This window comes from Melozone crissalis, unplaced genomic scaffold, assembly GCF_028551555.1.
Source record: "Melozone crissalis strain CALT ecotype California unplaced genomic scaffold, PUWL_Pcris_2 ptg000027l_1, whole genome shotgun sequence".
In the NCBI taxonomy this organism is placed as follows: Eukaryota; Metazoa; Chordata; class Aves; order Passeriformes; family Passerellidae; genus Melozone; species Melozone crissalis.
This window is the reverse complement of record NW_026535805.1, coordinates 45,721,142-45,741,080: the sequence shown is the minus strand read 5'-3', so window position 1 is coordinate 45,741,080 and position 19,939 is coordinate 45,721,142. Positions and strand designations below refer to the sequence as shown.

The following is a 19,939-nucleotide window of genomic DNA, read 5'->3' as shown; positions in this document are numbered from 1 at the left end:
TGACTTGACATGTCAGATTTTTTGCAGTAAATGTCAGCGTTCAGGTGCAGAATTAAAAGCTTAGAGAATAGCAACAGGAAGTCACAGTTACAAACACCACAGAAAGGGATGAGCATGACATCTGCTGCAGGCTCCAGGGTCACTCCCAGTCAGGTGGCTCTAGGCTCAAGTTGTAGCAAGTAACAGAGAAACTATGCAGCTTATGTACTTCAGTTACAAAGCAGCAAGCACAAAAGCATTTTAAGATTTCGTAACTGCACAGGAACTATGCCTAGATTTAGACTTTCTAGGCTCAAGTCCATCTCTGGCAATGGACAACAAGCCAAATACCTAATACAGTAAAAGATTTCAAGATTCAGAGCCCCAAATATTTTAAGAAACCCTTCAGTTGAAGCCTCAGTAAATGCAAACCTCCTTTAGTTATTGTAACTTCAGTGCTTCTTTTTCTCCGCATTTTTTTTTAATCACAATACTCAATTCCTCCAAAGGGCTTACACAGCTTTTACCACTTGGCTCCTTGCAAACTTCATGATTGTAGCTTAGCCAAGAAAGTGGCACACAAAACAGCAATAAATTACAGCACAGCTATGCTACTTAAACTACTTAAAAAACCAATAATACTATGTAGATGCACATTGTAAACAGGTGCCTTAAAAACATGCTTCTGACACCAGGGTATTCTCCCAGGGTGCCTGTCCTGTGTGCAGTGGGGCACACTGGACTGGCTCCTCTGCAGCTCCCCCTCACATCTGTGCTGAAGGTACTGCCGCCCTCGGCACGGGAAAAGTCAGGCTGGTAGTGTCTAAGTGCTGCAAGACACCCAGTGAACCCACAGTGCTCCTTTGAGTCTAACAACACTCACTCAAGGCTTACTTTGGAATCAAGGCAACAGGGATCATCAAAGGCAGACCCTCTTCACTTGTAAAGCCTGACCAAGCACTGTTTAATTACCCTAATTAACGCTTGCACTTCTTTTCCTACAACCATTTAATGCAATTGAGGGGAAGAAAACATACTTCCCAAAGCTCTTGATCTTACATCTGGTGCTCCCAAAGCACTCAAAGGAGGAGTAATCCTCTGAAAACCATCGTTACAGCAATTACCACTGAGCTCAGCTAGAAAAAGTCATTTGCTGAAATGACAAGACATGATTCAAGGCAATCATGCAGGACAAAGCAGGGAACACTACCTGGACAGCACACACACATGTATTTACACCCGCACTGCTAGCTGGAATACTGTTTGTTTCAGGGACGCGTGGCGCTAGCACAGCCTCCTCCAGAGCAACACAGCTCAGTCAAAGTCGCGGTTGGTGAGAACCAGCGGAGCCACCAGAGTCCACACGTACAGCACGATGCCAATCCAGCTGGAAGAGATCTTCACCCACACCGACGGCCACTTGCTGGTCATTGTCTCGTAGGAAGAATCCGGGCTGTGAACCAAGGAAAAGACAAAGGATCATTTGCAATATTTTTCAATATAACATACTTGTGTTCTAAGCTACCCTTCAACACTGTTTTCACAGGAGATCATTCTCAATTCACACACCAAAGGACCCTTCTCCCAGGCAGTTCACACCAGTCTGTACAAGAACACAACTTGTATGTAGGTGTCACAGGAGGTGGAAAAACAACAGCACAAAAAATACTCAGTATGAGAAGCTGCCAAAAAGCAGAAATAATTACAAGGAATCTCTAACAAATCTGCAGAAAGGCAGTAAATGGATAGCACTTAGAGACAAAGAGAATGTATTTTGCCTTGCCAAAGGACACCACTGTCGCAATACGACACGAACGACACTCACACACTGATATGTCCAAGGCAAAAAAGAGCGCATTTATTTCCCGACCTTGTTATTTACAGAATTCCAAAAGTGACCATGGATTGGAGGATGAAATTGCCACCTCTCCAACCATACTGGTCAAACCAACAGTCCATCAATTCTCTCCTCCTCCAGAAAGGAATGCAAAACAATCACTATTTACAAGAAAAGTGTGTGAGAAACTCCATTACAAAAATGTAAACATCAGAAGGCTTAGAAGAACTTTAGAAGAACAAGGCAACACAACACCTAGAGAAATTGATCATCTTGATGTCATATTGGACCCAAGTAGGGCCACAAATCAATTTCCCAGCAGGACTATCTATTAAGAGTTATTTTGAAGGAAGTACCTCTTAGTGTTGCTTTTTTGATACAAATTGTTCTTTGCCATGTAACTAGAGACCGTAAGCTGTATTTTTTAATTCTGATCTGATCTAGCTGTTACCAACAGTTCACACACAGGAGGACTATTTTATTGTTAGGATTTTTTCCAAGGATCAGACAACATAATTTCCTTCCACCAAGCCCCATCAGAGAATGGCTATGGCTGGAAGAGACTACTCAAGGTTCTCAAGTCCAGCTTCACTGTTCCAGTGGGGACACCTAAATCCAGCTGCCTCAGACAGCTTTGGAGTGCCTCCAAGAATGGAAACTCCACAACTTCCCCTGGCAACCTGCACCAGTGCTCAGTCACCCTAGCAATGGAAAAATGTTTCCTGATGTCCAGAGGGAACCACATGTGTCTCAGTTTGTGCCTTTTGCCTCTGGCCGTGTCACTGGGCACCACTGAGAAGTCCTGGCTCCATCCTCTTTGCACACCTCCTTCAGGTGTTTCCGCACATTGGTGAGACACCCCTTGGGCCTTCTCTTCTCCAAGCTGAACAGTCCCAGCTCTCTCAGCTTCTCCTCATATCACATATGCTCCAGTCCCTTAATCATCTTTGTGGCCCTTTGCTGGACTCTCTCCAGTATATGCCCATGTCTCTCTCATATCGGGAAGCCCCAGAACTGGAGGAGATGGGAAGAAACACCTTCCCCTTGACCTGTTGACATAACATGTCCTTTTCCTAGCTCTCTGTACTAGACATGGGCCTAGTGTTTACTAATTTTTAATTGTTATATAATGTAAGACTTTATCCTGTTCACTTTAGCAGGATGCATTTCAGCAGTTCAGTGAACAACACGAATCATCCTAGAAAATATGGCAGGCACTTGTGAACAAGGTTTGCTACAGTTTTCAGATACACTTCCCTTGAGAAGGCTCACTCAAGACCGACATTCCAGAGCATGCAACTTGTGCCTCCCTGTCCAGCAACAGACAGCCTCTTGTATGCTCATTATCAGCACAACATCTAATCAAAGATAAATACCTGTACCAGTTGGTAAGTGTCATCATGATATACAGTGATGCCAGGAAAAGCATGAAGTGGAAGAAGGAGTAACTGTAAGTAACTCCATCCCTCTCATTATCTATAGCTCGATGAACATCATCTCCATCATCAAGGGAGCCATCACTCCTGGGCATTCCATCCTCTATCAGCGTTGACTCATCGCTGGTCAGCATCAGCTTGTTAACTTGGCTGTTGTTGGATGTCCGGATGCTGGATATGACAGGAAAGGACATGGTACAGTTACCCAAATAAATACAATTTCATATCCAACAATAAGAAGTGATACAAATGAATGTATTTTTTTAAAGGAATCTTACCTTGAATAGAGAACACACAGCAGAAACAAAACCAGTCCTACAATCCCTTGCGCGTCCCACCACTGCACTACCTGACCTTGGGTTGGAATGGTGGTGCTGTTGTAACCAATGATGCTCAGCAGACTGGGGTTACAGCGCCTGTCTGTGAGGGAAATTGCATTAGAACTTACATAAAACAAGAACAGGACAAATATTTAATAGCACATTTCCATGCTGAATGCACAGAAATAGAAAGGAACGTCGTGACTGTGACAGTCTTTAAGTGAAATCTGAATTTAATTTTAGCCTACTGAATCTCTCTAGAGCAGGGAAATGACAGTATATGGCATAAAAATCTATGTCTTTGAGCAGATGAAAGGATTCTGAACTTATGTAAGATATGCATCAACTGCTTTACTATTCCATCTGACATAATTAGATGCAACAAAACAGAAATTTCTGTATAATAAGCTTCAGAAATTCTACTGCTAGAAAACAGGTTTGACAAACATATTCCATAGATGGGGTACCCAAGTCATCCCAGAAATGGAAAACAATGCCAGTAAGTCAGTTTTTTATTATGAGTGGTTCCCAACCCACAGCATCCACAGGTAACACTGATGAAACAGCTGAAAGTAGTAGACAATCTTATTTTCCCATAATCACTGCCTGAATTAGATGACTCATGTATTCCATGACACAGAAGCACAGAAGATTGTCCACAGCTAAGACAAAAGGGTCAGAGACCCAATTAAAATCACTAAAATCAATATCTGGTGATTTATTTTAATCATCGTAATTTCTACACCTGTTTATTTTTAGAGACATTCAACTGTTTCCAGTCACAATAAACACTGACAACATTTATTAATACTTGTTATAAATCCTCAGTTTGGCAAAATATAATCAGTAGCATCTTGGTCACCTAAGAAACATGAAACTTGGTAGAGAGATGAAACTCCTAGACTCCTCAGGGGAGTTGCACTGATCTGCAAAATCTAAGCTCTAGGATATTGCAGTTCTGCCAGTAAAGAGGAGAAATTACATGCCATACAAGCAGGGGGAAAAGACACAATCTTAGCATGCTGGTTGCAGGGGGGGGAGCTCAGAGATGTGTGGGCAAGGCCATGTTGCTATTTTACACATCCCACATTGTTGCTGGGAGCGTGGCTTTGGGGGGAGGAAAAGGTGAGCACCTCCCAGAAGAAGTGGCACTCTGCTTCCCTCTCCCCCTCATGGGAACCTGCCTGGACCAGCCACGCAGACCCTGCCCTCCCTCCCTGCTGCCCTGCAAGAAGTGAAAGTACAATTTATTGCTGAACTGGTTACCCAAAATGCTCTACATTGTTACTACACTTACCTGGCTCATTGGTCATGGCTGACCAAGTCAAATACATTGTGTAAATTGTGATCACCGAAGACTGCAGCAAACCAGATCTTGGCTGAGATTCCTAGACAAAGGAGTCACAGAACAGGGAAGTTAGGCAATCAAAAGCTGCAGGCACAATTACATTGTGATAATACAGGAGGTAACAGAATTAAAATCGTACCTGAATCCTTGGCAGAATTGACATTACAGAAGCACCAATGCACAGGAGCATATTAACACTGATGAATGTCTTGTTTTCAGAACAACCTTCTGGATGAGTGTAATAAACATAAAACAAGACAATAGCTACCAGAGACAGCAGATAGTTGACAGCTGTAGCTGAGAGGAGAGCTGTGAAGAAACAAAACCATAGTTAAACTGGTTAATAACAGAGACTACTATGATTGGAATAAATACTGCATGATTATCAAGTGTGGGATACAATATATAACAAGAATTCTGGGCACTGAAATGTAAAAGAAGTTCTCAAATAGCCCGTAAAGAAACAATACATTGGAATCCTGAGGCCATGCTTGATTCTCCAGTGCCCTAACAGCAACCAGGAAGAGCAAGGAGGATAAAGGAACATAGATAGCTGTACTGGGCACACTTTGGCTAACAGCTTAAAAAAGAAAATGAAGAAATGCTTCAGCTTCAGAGGCTAATACAAAATCTCATTTCCAAATTACATCTTAGAAAAAACACTAGAGAAGCAGCCACTGAATTAACACAGGCCATACTGTCTTCTGAAACACCTAAATTATAAAATCTGAAACACATTATTAAAATAACATTTCTCCAGTAAGATGACTTTACTCTCCTTCACTACCTTGACCTTTCACTCAGCATATACCTTCAAAGAATGATTAACTGGCAACCAGAAAAAACAATTGTTTGAGATGATTCTACTCAACATGATGCACTACCAGGTTACTTTGTTTTTAATCAGCACTGAAGAGCTAGCAAAAGCTATGACTAAAAAAAACAACAAACAAACAAACAAACAAACAACCCAAAACCAAAGAACCCAAACAAAAAACTCCCAAACCGACCCAAAAAACAAAACAAGAAAAACCCTAAAAGCTGCTGTTGCCATTTTTCTGATACCATGATGCACAGAAAGCTCCACCTGAACATGAGGAAGAACTTCTTTACTTTTTGTATGACTGCACCCTGGAACAGATTGCCCAGAGAGGTTGTAGAGTCTCCCTCACTGGAGATATTCAAGAACCATTTGGACACAATCCTGTGCCATGTGTGCTCCAGGATGACCCTGCTTGAGCTGGGAGGCTGCATCAGATGAGCTGCTGTGCTCCCTTCCAGCCTCACCCATTCTGTGATTCTGTGAAACTCATGCCTTGCGCACAGGGAACAGATCTTATTACTCAGAGACTGCTGCATCTCTCCCTGCTTCCCCTTATTTAACTTGACAACAGAAGAACATCAATGGAGCTGAACTACACATCTGAGAAAATGACACTCCTGCATGAAGCAGCCCTTTCTGCATTGGTAAAATGAACTATTCAGTGAGTAACTTATTTAACACAATGCATATTAAATTAAAGTTAAAACTTGACTGTAGTATAGTCCCTCCATACCTGCATACCAGCATCTTGAGTTTCCTTCCTCCATTTTTTCAACCCAAGATTCATTCCAGGAATGGGCAAAGTCAATAAGCAAGACCAGCTGAATAAGAATAAAGCAGAATGCTCCAGCCATACCTACATAGAACCACACTAGAAGAGAAGTAAAACAAAATCAGTTAAGAACCATAGGTGTTTACCCCCCATCGCAGTGTCCCTAAACACACAGAAGCACTACAGTTACACAGCTACAATTAAAACTGTATGACATCAGCACGCATTACTTTATCTAAAACTAAGTATGATTGCACCATGATACAGAGGAAGACAACATTCCCTCACCAGTTGTAAATGGTCCCTCTGGGATGAAGAAAGCTCCAACACTAATTGCAAGCGCCGTCGCAAATTTAAAGAACCAGAATCTAAAGGGAAATAAAAGAAAATAATGCAACTGTTAAGTCTGGTCTAATTCATATAAAAATACACATCTTTAAGAGTTGGGTTTTTTTTTTAATTTGCTCATTTGTAACTTGCCTCACTTGAAGCAGGATAAAAATTTTAACTGCCCAAGATTTTTGCTCTCTAAAAAATTATGCTTAACCTGTGTTAGACTGACACAGAGTTGCAGTGAGATTGTTGGTTTGTCTGCATATCAGAAAAATGGGTTAAAAAATATCTTTGTACTTTTAAAATCAAAGATCACATTGGTGCCTACAATAACATAAAATATTATGCTGGAGCTCCCTACCAGTCTTGCTTCACTTCCTACACGAGAGAAATATACAAACGTCTAGATTCCTCCCATCCAACTTCAGATGCTTTAGGCCTACTGAGCTGATGAGGATTTACCACAAAAACAAAAGCAAATCATTTATCCTGCACAGAAAAGACACAATCAAGTTCCAAGTCCCTGCTTCAGGGCAGTGTCATTGGAATTTTTCTTCCAGTAAAAGACATGAACTCACAGACCATCAAAAGAGATCAGATGTTTCCAGAAAGCATACATGGGAATATCCTTCACCAAAGATACAACAACTCACCCCAAACACTAACTGTATAAATATACCCTGCATAGAGAACTTCAAACTGTTATGCCAACAAAACTGTAAGGAGGTAAAGACTATTTTTTCTGATCCCAGTGACAGGCAGCTCCAAAACCAGGCATGATGCCATCTACATGCACTTCAAAACTGAATGTAACACCACAAAGATATGTACCACACCCCCACAATGTCAACCACTTGTCAGTTTTTCAAGTTTTCTATCCCTTCCCATTTATTCCCATACTTTAGCAAGTTTAATCTCTCCTGCTGGCTGTTACAATCAAGTGATGGATACCAGAAGAACAAATTCCAGTTGTGTGGAGAGGAATTATGTGAGATGACAGGAGTGTAGAATACAGAAGAAAATGGACTAACTCCCTGGGATATAGAGAGGTGACAAAATCCAGTCTGAAAGTTGAATTAAGTTGTAACATTTACAGTGCAATACAAACCCCACTAAAAGTAGTTTTAGAATCCACTTTTTTAATCAATGCCATTCTCAATTATAGAAATAGAAATGGGTTCAAGTTTATATATGCTTAATCTCTAATTCTAGACTTTTTTTGATGGATCTTACTGTTCTACCCCATTCTACAATTGAAAACAACAGTCATCTGAAATAACACCTAAAGCTGCTGCGCATTCTGTACAAGCTAGCAATTATCTTGTACATATAATTTATTTTTTCTATTCTCATCATAAACCTGAGGCAAGAAACCACTCTGACTGCCATTAAAAAAGCAGAGAAGGTGAACATTGGCACCAGATTGTATTATTTAGCTTAACTTGCAGGCAAGCATGAAAAAGTTAGTACACATATACGCAAAACCCTAATATTCTGAATATTTCAAATCACTGACAAAAAGATTACATCTCAAAATATTACTGAACATACAGACAATTTCAAAAATTAAAAGCCATAACGCTTTTCATAAAGCTCACTGTAATGCATATTATTGAAGCAATGAGTTGTTACAGAAGTACTGAAAGTAATGTTATTAAATATTTTACCAGCAACAGTTAAATTTTTCCTTTTATCCTAGTGCTGATGTTAGATTGGCTAAGAAGAGCATACTGCTATGGGTTGTATAAACAGTACCTAAATTTGTATTGGAGAGCACAACTCCAAATAAGGTTATCAAGAAGATCCCAAACACTTTAGAAAAAATTTAGGTAAAAAACATTCCTCATTATGGAAAATCCCCATGTGCCTTTTTCTGAAAAAGAACCAAAAAACAACAGAGCTCTGATACAGAATGTAGCTGAACCACTTTCTTTTTGCTTGCAACAAGCATGTTCTCCTGAACAAAGCAGGGTGGAGGGGAAAGGCTGAACTGAGTTACTCTTGCTAACATATCTTAATATGTACTCTCTTTTTCTTTTCCAAAAAACCCCAAAAGTAAACAAAGCAATATTCTGCTCAATCTTAATTATTTTCCCCTACAGAAATAATTTGAAGCTTTTTCTCTTTTTATGTTAGACATGTTTAATCCTACTATACTGAATATAAAATAAAATTTTTTGCTTAGCTGTTCATAGCTTCTGTTAAATACAGTCACCTCTAAAAAGCAGTAGTCTAAGCAATCACTGTGACCACCAAGATCAGGCACCATAAATGGTTTTAGGCTTTTTAGCACCATGTCCTCTCACAAATATTTACATTTCCTTGGTTCATTACACATAGGCAGAACTTGGATGAAAACTACCACTTGTGTCAATACACAAGCTGAAATTCCACTATATTCTTCCATCTGATAATCTTAACTAAAATGAAAAGAAATGAAAATTCACTGAGAAGCTCAGAAACTAGATACATAACTCATTTCTTTTTGCAGAGGGGCAACTGAGAAGATAGCAGAAAGAGAAAAGATATGTTTTATACATCTATATCGATATATATGTGTAACTGCTATAACCTTTATAACAAAACCGTTCAGAAACGAAAAAAAGTTCTTACAAACTTCAAAGTGAAGAGGAATATAATTCAGATGAGGCTCCTAAATATTTTTATTTCTTGAAAAACCCTCTGTGGAATGAAACAAAAATTAATCATTAACTCATCTCAGCACTCATTTCTGCATCTTACCCATTGTGCACCGCTGCTCTGGGGTCATTGCTGCTCTTCACTTTGATCATCAGCAAGGAGAAGAGCAGGAAGAACATGGCCATGCCAAAGCACACGCGGTACACAGCCTTGTAGCCAACCAGCACATCACAGTTCACGTGGCCCTGCACACCAGGAATACTTGTTCCCAACCCTCCGTCACAAAATCCAGGAATCTGTGATAAATACAAGACACATCAGTCATCATTAAAAGACTTCCTGTCAGTAAATGAATATTAATACATTTCCAATACTCAATTTATTAATATTGTAACATTATGTAACTATAAATACTGTTAGAAAATATGATATTGAAGTTAGCTGCAGTCCAACTAGAATATCAAACACATGCAAGGAAAAAAAAAAACCTGCATAGGCAGGATAAAATAAATCTTTCCATGAAATAGTTTGGGTTGGAGAAGACCTTTAAAGCTCACCTAGACTAACCCCTCTGCCATGGGCAAGGACATCTTCAATTACATCAAGTTGCTTGAGGCCCCATCCCACCTGACCTTGAATGTTTCCATGAGTGGGACAGGGATCTTATTAACAGGTTTTTTATGTTATTAGCAATTTCAGAACTTCTTAAAGAAATGCAGTTTTCCCTTGCTGATCTGAATCAAGAGATAATTAAAGATCTGTGAACTTGTAAATTTGACTTGACAGTTACTATCAGGCTTATGACATAGCTAGGAGGTGGCAGCCTGCTTACATCTCTCTAAAACAGACACAGCCTTTCCCAAGAAAAGTACCCTATCAATTAGGTGTGTCTGTAATTTCCATATTACTCAATATTCTCAGAAACAGCTGAGAACATTCTCTCCAGTCACTACCAGGACATGAGCAATATCTTTCAGAAGTCATATCATACTCCAGAAGGCTGTAATTTTCTTTCCTGGGTGACTAACATGGCTCTCACTGAAGCTCTAAAGTGGTAACTACACCAACCTACAATACACATTTACAGATAAATAATTTGGGGGAAAAAAACATGAAAATCATGCCTAACCAAAGCTACTATCTATGAAAAAAACTTAAGACTGCAAAACAGAACTGAAGTACATGCAACCCAAGTTCTGTAAGCTCTACTGTAACTCACAATACCATTCTCCAGTTTTATATTGCATCTTCATTTAGCTAATAAACTGTAAGATCCTACAAACACTTCCTAATTCCCTGGGTGGAAAACAGGCTACAATGATGAGTGAAAAATATTTTTGTTACACACTGCATAGTTTAAGATGGAATTTTAACTAGTACAGCATGACAAAACTAGAAGACATCTTAGAGTGTGGTTGTTTTGTTTTTTAATCACAACCACAATAAAAATCAATTAAATGCCATAAATACAAGCATCTCAATAATACTTAATTTGAAAGTACACATACATAAATTTTCTTGTTTGATACAAAATCTTTTCTTTTTCTGCTCTGGAGAAGAAGAGGCTTTACCTCAAAAGAGTGCTTTTCACCTATAGAGGGATCTTCCCACAACATCTCTGACTCACAAACAAATTATTGGTGACTGTGAAGCACAGCTGGTAACAAAATGACATATTTCCAAATAAAACCCATGCTTTTCAAGATGTCAATTACTATTATTTTTGAGATTTTTTTCTCCCAAAAATGCTAGCAATAAATGACCTGACCTTCTTCAGCTGCTCTTCCATGCCTGGGATTAGCATCACACAGGCAACGCTGACGCCAAGAAGTAGAAAGAAGGCATAAATCAGCCGAGTTATGGTGGAGTTGTTTCCGCTGGGGCAGCATCGGCACAGCAGGCACGGGGCACTTCCACACAAGCATGGTATCTGACAAAAAGACAGAACATGAATTATTTAAAAGCTTTGGATTACTATATTTCAATATTTAATCAGGCTGTGCAGATCATCAGATATGATGGAAAATTACTCATCCTGTGCATCCCACCATTGGTGCAGACTAAGTCACTGCTACTGCTACAGAGCCACTAAACAACAGCGCTTCCCAACGCGCCGCTGCACGGTGAAATTAGTGATTTCTAATACTTCTCAATAATTGCAAGTAATCATTTAGCCATTCAGAAGAAATAAAGACTGGATTCAAGCTCATTTGTTCTGTTGAATTTTATTTCATTTCAGCCAAATGACATGCAAGGAATGCTTTTGTTAGCAACTACATCCTCCCTTCCACAGCTGCAGAGATTAAACAAACACACCACAGGAAAAAGATACGAGCACAACTGTTATGTAGGTACACTCTCAGCACCTGGCACAGTTGGGATAAAATCCTCACTGGGGCCATAAATATTTCCAAAACACAAAAAACAGGTGATACAGCCTAAATCTTAGGTTGCAAACTATTTCATATTAGCAGTTACTCACATATCACATGATTCTGTTAGTCTGCAAAATTAACTTATGCAATGTAAAAGTTACGAACAGTAAGAACAGAGCAAATATGAAGAACATGTGTTATTGATACCAAATATCAACAGCAAAAATTGATATTTGCTATCAATACTGTATGATATTGATACAAATATCATGGTATCATGGGGAATGCTCTACAGTTGTAATACTACAAGGGGCGAAAACCAAACAGGACAAAATTTACCTGTATTTAATTCTCACATAGAAAATTGTGGGAAGAAAAAAAGGGAGCTATTTCACCAGAAGATGGTTGGGAAGCAGGGAACAATTCTCTGCCACGTGCAGTGTGACAATTTGGGAAGGAAAAGAAAGGCAAGGTCCCACAAGTAAACATTAGCCAAAGGAGGAAAGGTACAATCAAAATGTGTGATCACTGCCCTTCTCTGAACTACAAGAAACCATGACACACAAAGATACAGAACAGAGTTAAAACCCAGCTTCTCCCCCAGCACACATCCAGGGACAACTCCACCATGGGACAAAATCCACAGGTGTCCATCACTGCTTGAGTCACACACTCACCTAAGGACAGGAGTAGTTAGAAGGCCACATGACCAGGACATTCCAGTCACCCAGTATGACAGGCATGTGTCAGAAGGAGTTCTCAGCAGTTTCATCATGTGACAACCAAAAATGACAGCAGTCCGATGCTACCGGAAGTCCCCAGGGCTTGCTGGGAAAAGCAGACAGACTGCCACAACACTCCTGGGAAACCCTCCGGACAAGGCCGATTATCATTCCTACAGTTTCAACCAGACTCACACACTGAACCCACAAACTTCATCTTTTAAATAACTTCCCTGTATTCTTTTTGGCACATGTTCCTTCCCAAGGAGGTAAAAATCTTCATTCCACTACGCTACAGAATCATCTTTAAATTGGCAAACTTCACCATTACATGTGTCTGCTAAACCACTGAAACTAGGCAGATTCTCATTAAAAGTATTTCAGGATGGAATAGTTATTATATTGCCCCTTTTTACCTTCTCCTTCTCTCAGTGCAGCACAAATAATATGAATGCATTGATTATAGGAGGTTTCATCTCAATATAATAAAGAAATTATTTACACTGAGAGCAACCAGTCCCTGCAACAACCTCCCCAAGGATATGGTAAGAGTCTGCACCACTGGAGGCGTTCAGGATGCAACTGGACAGAGTACCAGATCATCCCACTCAGGCCCTCTTCTTCATAAAAGATGGAGTAGGTGTCTCAGGTTTTGTGGTTGAGATGACTCTTGAGGTATTAGAAAGTCTTTTTTTCTAGCCCCATGACTGAAGAAGAAGTTGAGATTCACCAGTTCTGCTTTCCAAGGTTGTTTATTTTATCTATTACATTCTTTCTCTGACCTGCTGAGATTTGTCTGGCAGGTTGGTCTGTGGCACACTGACTGCTTTGGGGTGGTGTTGACTTTTTATACTAAGAACTACGAGTACTTTATTTACAATAATATTCCAATACCTATTACTTAGGTTAGACAGTTTGTCTCTACTCTAAACCAATCGAAAAGTGTCACCATCACAGCACAAGATGGAGGACAAGAAGGAGGACAGGACACACCCAGATTATTTTATTTTGCTGCTTGAACCTCCCTTCTAAAATCTCAAAATTCTACTTTTTCACTCCATGACAAATTAACTATCATTCTACTTAAACTCTTGTGGTTTGTAAATCTTCACACAACGTCAGTAATTTTTTTCTATGGACTAAAATCGAAGGCACAGGTGTTTTTGACTCTGTGCCAAGGTCTCTGAGCCGCCTGCCAGGGTCTGGAATCATCCAGGGCAGCCAGAGGAATGTCCTGACATAGGTGGACCTTTAAGGCTCCTCTATGACTGCAAGCAACTACACTAGGTGCAGCTACACTTCACAAGGAGGAAACGTACAGCAAATATTATCCGCAAATGCATCAGAATTTTACAGTACTACTGTCTTACACTATTTCCTACACAAATAACGTTTCAAGTGAAAAATATCTCAGTTCTCTGTTCAAAAAATTACCTTCTTGAACTAATTCTGTCTGCATTAATATTTCTAAACGTACTTTTGAATAAAAGGTTGAGTTTGGCAGAATAGAATATATGATTAGGCTCATGTGCTGCAGAAAACACGGGGACAGAAGCACGGGTTACAAAAACTCACTTCTGTAAGGCATCCCAGTGTTTGTTAAATACCTAAATAATTCAAGCAACTTGCTCCTTGCCTCAGTGGAAGCACAAGCATGAATGCTTCTACAGACAGGAGAGACTTGCAGTAGCTGAAATGAAGATGATTGTCTCCACCTCATTGGAGCAATATGCCTCAAGAGAGGCGATACACCTCACTGGAGTGTCTGAGCTCCAACACCAGCTCTTAAAATGTTTTGCCCCTACACAGCTCATGCATATCCATCTCTGAGCAAGAGACACCTGTTGATACATGATACTATTTATACAAGCTGGCTACTTACACAAGGAATCACGTTACAGCCCAATTCTCTCTTTGGCAAAAGAGAATAAAACGCACACCATTCCAACAAAATAGCAGTATACTATCAGCAAAACTACTTGTTACAGACTTCACAAAGAACAGGAACCAAGGAACATTCAGCCCATGGAATTCAGCTTATCAGCAGAGGAGACAAGGTGAGTTTGTGCCACTTTCTTCCTAAATTTAAAGCACATCTCCCACAAAAATTTCAGCAAAAAAATAATACCAACAAAAACTACTCACCCTGACTTGCAAGATACCACAATGGAGATCAAAGCTCAACTCCCCAGTGTGACTCAGCTTAGTGACACATGCAGACAAAAAGTTACTCCATAAGTACTTTTTCATTTGCTTCTGTAAGGAAGCTTAGACAAAAGTTACTCAGACACAGCTGAATAAAATCTATTGCCTTCCAGAAACTTTACTTACCTAGCAACTCATATCCTTTTATATTTTTGAGGAAAAATAAGCAGCTCAATGGTGTTTACTAAGGCAAAATAAGAAGACAAACCCACACACCTATTCTGGGAGCAGGCAGCAGGGTTTAAAGTTAATTCATGCCTGCGCAAAGAGTCATTTCATTCCCCAGGGCAGTGGAAATTGCATGAGGAACACGTAACAAGATGTATACTGAAGAAGAGAGTAGGAGATAGAAAACCCCACAAAATCATGGAAGGACAAATCTTACTGCCCTTGATGTACACAGAACAAGTTTTTAATATTAAACATAATCTTCCTGCTGGAGTAATGACTAAATGATTATATATTGAATTAATTATTTGCAAAAACACTAAGTCCCTGATGGGCCTAGTCAGGGTTCAGCTACATCATCCCTACTCTTAAGCTTATAGACACTGAATTAATCAAGATCTTTGCCTTGACAGAGAATATTAAAAGAGCAAAACAGCAGCTCAGCTGTTTCAGAGAAGAGAACAATAGAGGCAAGACACAGCAGAGGGAAAACAGCGCTGCCTTATGAAGCCTGGCTGTCAGGAGGAGCAGAAGACTTTTGCTGAGATGACTCTGCTCTTATGGCTTTGGGGCCTCAACCTCATCTCTGACAGGCTTCCCCTGCTCTTAAAAATGCTACCGTGAAGCACTGCCTGATCAGCACAGGGGAGTGCAGAGCAGTCACACACAGCAGCAGCACAGCACAAAAGCACACAAGACACGAGCACGGCAGGAGGCCTGAGCAGAGAGCCACTGCACAGTACAACGCGCGGCCCTGTGGAGGGGCAGCAGCGACAGCAGCGTCCCCAGGGGCAGGGCAGCTCTGTGGCCCTGGGGAGGGGCAGCAGTGACAGCAGCGTCCCCAGGGGCAGGGGAGCTTTGTGGCCCTGCAGAGGAGCAGCAGTGACAACAGCGTCCCCAGGGGCAGGACAGCTCTGTGGCCCTGTGGAGGGGCAGCAGTGACAGCAGCGTCCCCAGGGGCAGGGCAGCTCTGTGGCCCTGTGGAGGGGCAGCAGTGACAGCAGCGTCCCCAGGGGCAGGGGAGCACTGCGGCCCTGCGGACAAGCAGCAGTGACAGCAGCGTCCCATGGGCAGGGGAGCTTTGCTGGCCGTGCCACAGCCCGCACCACACCAACCCCACTGCACCTAGTCCTGCGGCTCCCTCACCCTCAGTGGGTGCTTCCTCCTCAGAGCCACAAGCTGAGTTTGTACTGACATATCCCTAGAGAGCAGCGTGGACAGATTCCTCCTGCTCAGAACTGCTGTACAGGCTCGAAGTGCTGATTAGCTGTGGTTTTAAATGTGGAAAGAAAATGATCCCTTTAAAGCCATCAGGGGAAAGAGAAAAATAATACCAACAAAAACTACCCATCCTGATTTGTTTGGGTACTTCAAAGGAAGGGACAGGGGTTAACTACTCACAGTAAATCTGATTTAAGATTATGATGTCATGGAAATCATTTTATCTAACAGGCTGAATTTCTCTGCAGAAAAACAAACAATCAAGATCAAGTAGATAGGGGTTCTTCAAACACTACAAACGCCAACCAGTTGTTAGAAAGCCTGTTTATGAACTTGAAAACACAGTATATTTTAACTCAAGTATTTGAAATAAAGCCTATAGTCACAATGTCATGAAGTATTTAACAATAATTAAAAATAATACTGTTAAGTATATCCAGTAGTAATTCAAACCTAACTGGCTAAACCATCAAGTAGTATGCAAAATGTTAATGAGAGCAAAATGAGCCCTGACAGTAATTAGTAAAAAGGATATTATCAGTGTTCTAGTTGATTATTTACAGGCATATCAGCCTGGAAGTTAATTTATGCAGATTTTCCAATTCTATGGTAATTTCATATAATTTGTACGTGAGATTAAGAGATTATGGATCATCTCTCTTAATTAAAGGTCACTCTGTAGTAGAAGAGCCAAAACCCATACATGCAGATGTAGGAGCCTGGATAAATATGAGGTCTTGTTATATCACTAGAAGTGTGTGCATGAACGCTTTAATAATAGGTAATTTAATTTGATTCATGCATGGTACAATTATTTTTGGTATTAAAAATTCAGATTTTCACAATCCCACTGACATTCTTACTGCAAACATCTAAAAACTCACAAACCACTTGACTGTGTCAATATAGACAGGGACTAGACTTGGAAAAACATATATCACGTATTGATAAAAAAGCAGTGTGTCAGCTGAAGACTCTTTACCAACTTCTTCGCTTTCCTGCATCGTGCCAAGAGTCTTAATGCCATCTCAATCTCCTGCTTCCCATGAACAAACATCACCTGACTGACGTGGTGACACATTACCATGGATTACTGTGCCGCCAGGAAAGGATGGCTCGGCGAGACAAAGATGCTACAAAGGGTGGAGCTGCTACAGACAAAGCCGTAAGAAAGAGGCATTGAATACAAATATTAGAATCGGGGACACGTGCGGGTTTTGATTTTCCCGAAAGAAACGCTGAGTTCAAAGCATTTGACCGGACTCTTTGGAGATTCGGGGAGGTGATTTCAGCGGACACCGGGGCCCCTCCCGCACAGCAACGCGGATTGAGCGGCGCCCAGCAGCTCGACAGGCCGGCCTGTCGGGGTTAAGGACCAAGCTCCCCACAGCGCCGGCGAAACGGCTCCGACGGATCCCTGCGGATCCCGGGAGCAGCCCGAGAGGGACCACGGCGGGGCCCGCCCCCTCCCGCGGCGGGGAGAGAGCCCTGCCCGGCGGAGCGGGGGCCGCGGCCACCGGGGCGGACCGAGCTCGGATGGGGCCGGGCAGGGGCCCGCAGCCTCCCCGTGCCGCAGGAGCAGGAGGGAAGGCAGCGCCGCAGCCGCCCTGGGTGACACAGCCGCGGGGAGGCGGCGGGCGAGGCCCGGCTGCGGAGGGGGGGAAGCGCCGGCCGCCGGCTCCGAGCCTGCGGCGGGCAGGGAAAGGCAGGGAGGGACCCCCGCGCCGCCCGCGTCCACCTTACCCAGCTCGCCATGGAGCAGAGGCCCAGGACGCTGCCCATGGTCCCCGGTGGGCTCGGGCTCGGGCTCCTCCAAGATGGAAGCGGCGGCCGCGGCTCCCGACGCCGTTGTTTACTGCTGCCAGCGGCGCTTCCGGCCGCTGACGGCGCGGGCACGTCACTGCCGGCCTGGCGCGGGAACGCGCACGCAGGGATTCTGTGGGGCCGGGGGCTTCTTGGCGATCGGGGCTCCGCGCGCCTCAGGCCTAATAATCACAGAAGCACGAGGTTGGAAGAGACCTCTAAGATCATCAAGTCCAACCTATGCCCTAACACCTCAACCAGACTACAGTACCTAATGCCATGTCCAGTCTATTGTTAAACACATCCAGAGATGGTGATTCTACCACCTCACTGGGAAGAGAATTCCAGTACTTTATTATTCTTCGGGTGAAAAATTTCTTCCTAATATCCGACCTATACCTTCCCTGACATAGCTTTGAGAGAGAGACTGTGTCCTCTTGTTCTGTCAGTGATCAGGAAAGGAGATCCAGCCAGGGGAACAGCAGCAGCCAGCATCCTTCAGTCAAGGGAGCTAAAGCCTAAAGCTTGTTAGTTGTCAGCTGTGGATGCAGCAAATCAAGGTGTAGCGAACTGGATGTAGTACAGCAAAATGTTGTATGTCAGTGTGAAAAATGCATTATGTTGTATTAAAAATGCATTATTATGTATTATATGATTGGCTTTTTGCAAATATTACAATGAATGTTACATGTGTTATGTTAGAAAGAAATGCTGCATTAATTCTCTTAAGTACTGTGTTAAATATAGTTTTAGGTTATAAAATTTGTTAAAATAAGAACTATGTTAGTGGGGTTTTTTTAAAGAAAGGAATGAGGCACTCGCACCATGTAGCAGCCACAGGACGCGTAAATCTTTCAGGGAAACGAATTTATTGCCTTCTTATCAGAAGAAACTAACTTCTTCCCACCTTGAAGGCGCTGTTAGGATTAGAAGGAAGAAGTTGACAATGACCAGACAAAATCCTGTGTTTGAATGGAATTTATGCATCATGTATGAAGTGTATGAATATGCAACGGGCTATTGTTCTTAAGGGTTAATCCTTTGTTAGCAGGGGTCCTTTTTTGGGCTCATGATGCCCAGAAAAAGGCACCCAGATGTCCGTAACTCTGTTTTTATTGTCTCATATTGTCCTAATTCAATTTGTCCAAATTGTTATTACTCTAATTGTGTTACTATTTTTATAACCATTTTATTACTATTAAACTTTTAAAATTTTAAAAACAAGTGATTGGCATTTTTCACATCAGTAAAACAGATAGCCAAGGACACCTAGGAGCTAACAAACTTTGAGGATGTCGTAAATCAAGGTGTTGATGCACATCTATGGATACATTATTAACTTGGCAAAATATTTAATGTCCATGCATCCTATAGCTGAACTATATCCATTATAATACTAATAGTCACACAGGTCACAGAGATCCCTGGCCAGGTGCAGACTCTCGCCCTCTGTGTGCACAGATGTTAGCTGGGGTTATGTAGACTGTATGGAAATTACCAACTAATCACAGTAGATGAGCACAGCCCCAAAAAAGGGAAAAGGCCCACAAAAAAATAAAATAGTCCTGGAAGAAAAAGTAGGGCCTAAAAATCTTTTAAAAACAATCAATCGAGGACCATAAAATTTAGGTTGTATATTTAATAATACAAACATTATAATATATACTTATATTTATTAAAAATATTTAATAATAAGGGTATTATAATACCAAGGATACCATCTCAGTACAACCCTTTCATTTATAAAAAGTCTTAAGATCCAAAACTAGACACTTAAAGAAATAAGTGTCTAGTTTTGGATCTTAAGAAATTGGATTTTTTAAATAAAATACCTAGAAGTATACATTGTTTTACAAGTTAAGAACATTTTTGTCTCTTACAATTTTCCCTTCTTACTAATGTGCTGTCATTACACAATATTACACTACTACATGCTGGGCTCAGATTTGATTTATCT

General features: G+C 41.4%; 1 protein-coding gene across 1 annotated transcript; it reads right to left on the bottom strand.

The window, feature by feature from the left end:
- Nucleotides 1-741: 741 nt before the first annotated feature.
- On the bottom strand, nucleotides 742-18,068 carry SERINC1 (serine incorporator 1). Its single transcript, XM_054280589.1, has 10 exons — nucleotides 17,923-18,068; nucleotides 11,257-11,418; nucleotides 9,591-9,784; nucleotides 6,804-6,883; nucleotides 6,477-6,614; nucleotides 5,060-5,229; nucleotides 4,870-4,960; nucleotides 3,531-3,672; nucleotides 3,193-3,423; nucleotides 742-1,432 (listed from the first exon to the last, which is right to left on the bottom strand). The coding sequence occupies exons 1-10, from the start codon at nucleotides 17,959-17,961 to the stop codon at nucleotides 1,294-1,296; spliced, it is 1,386 nt and encodes a 461-aa protein (XP_054136564.1). The 5' UTR covers nucleotides 17,962-18,068; the 3' UTR covers nucleotides 742-1,293.
- Between the last annotated feature and the right edge of the window lie 1,871 nt (nucleotides 18,069-19,939).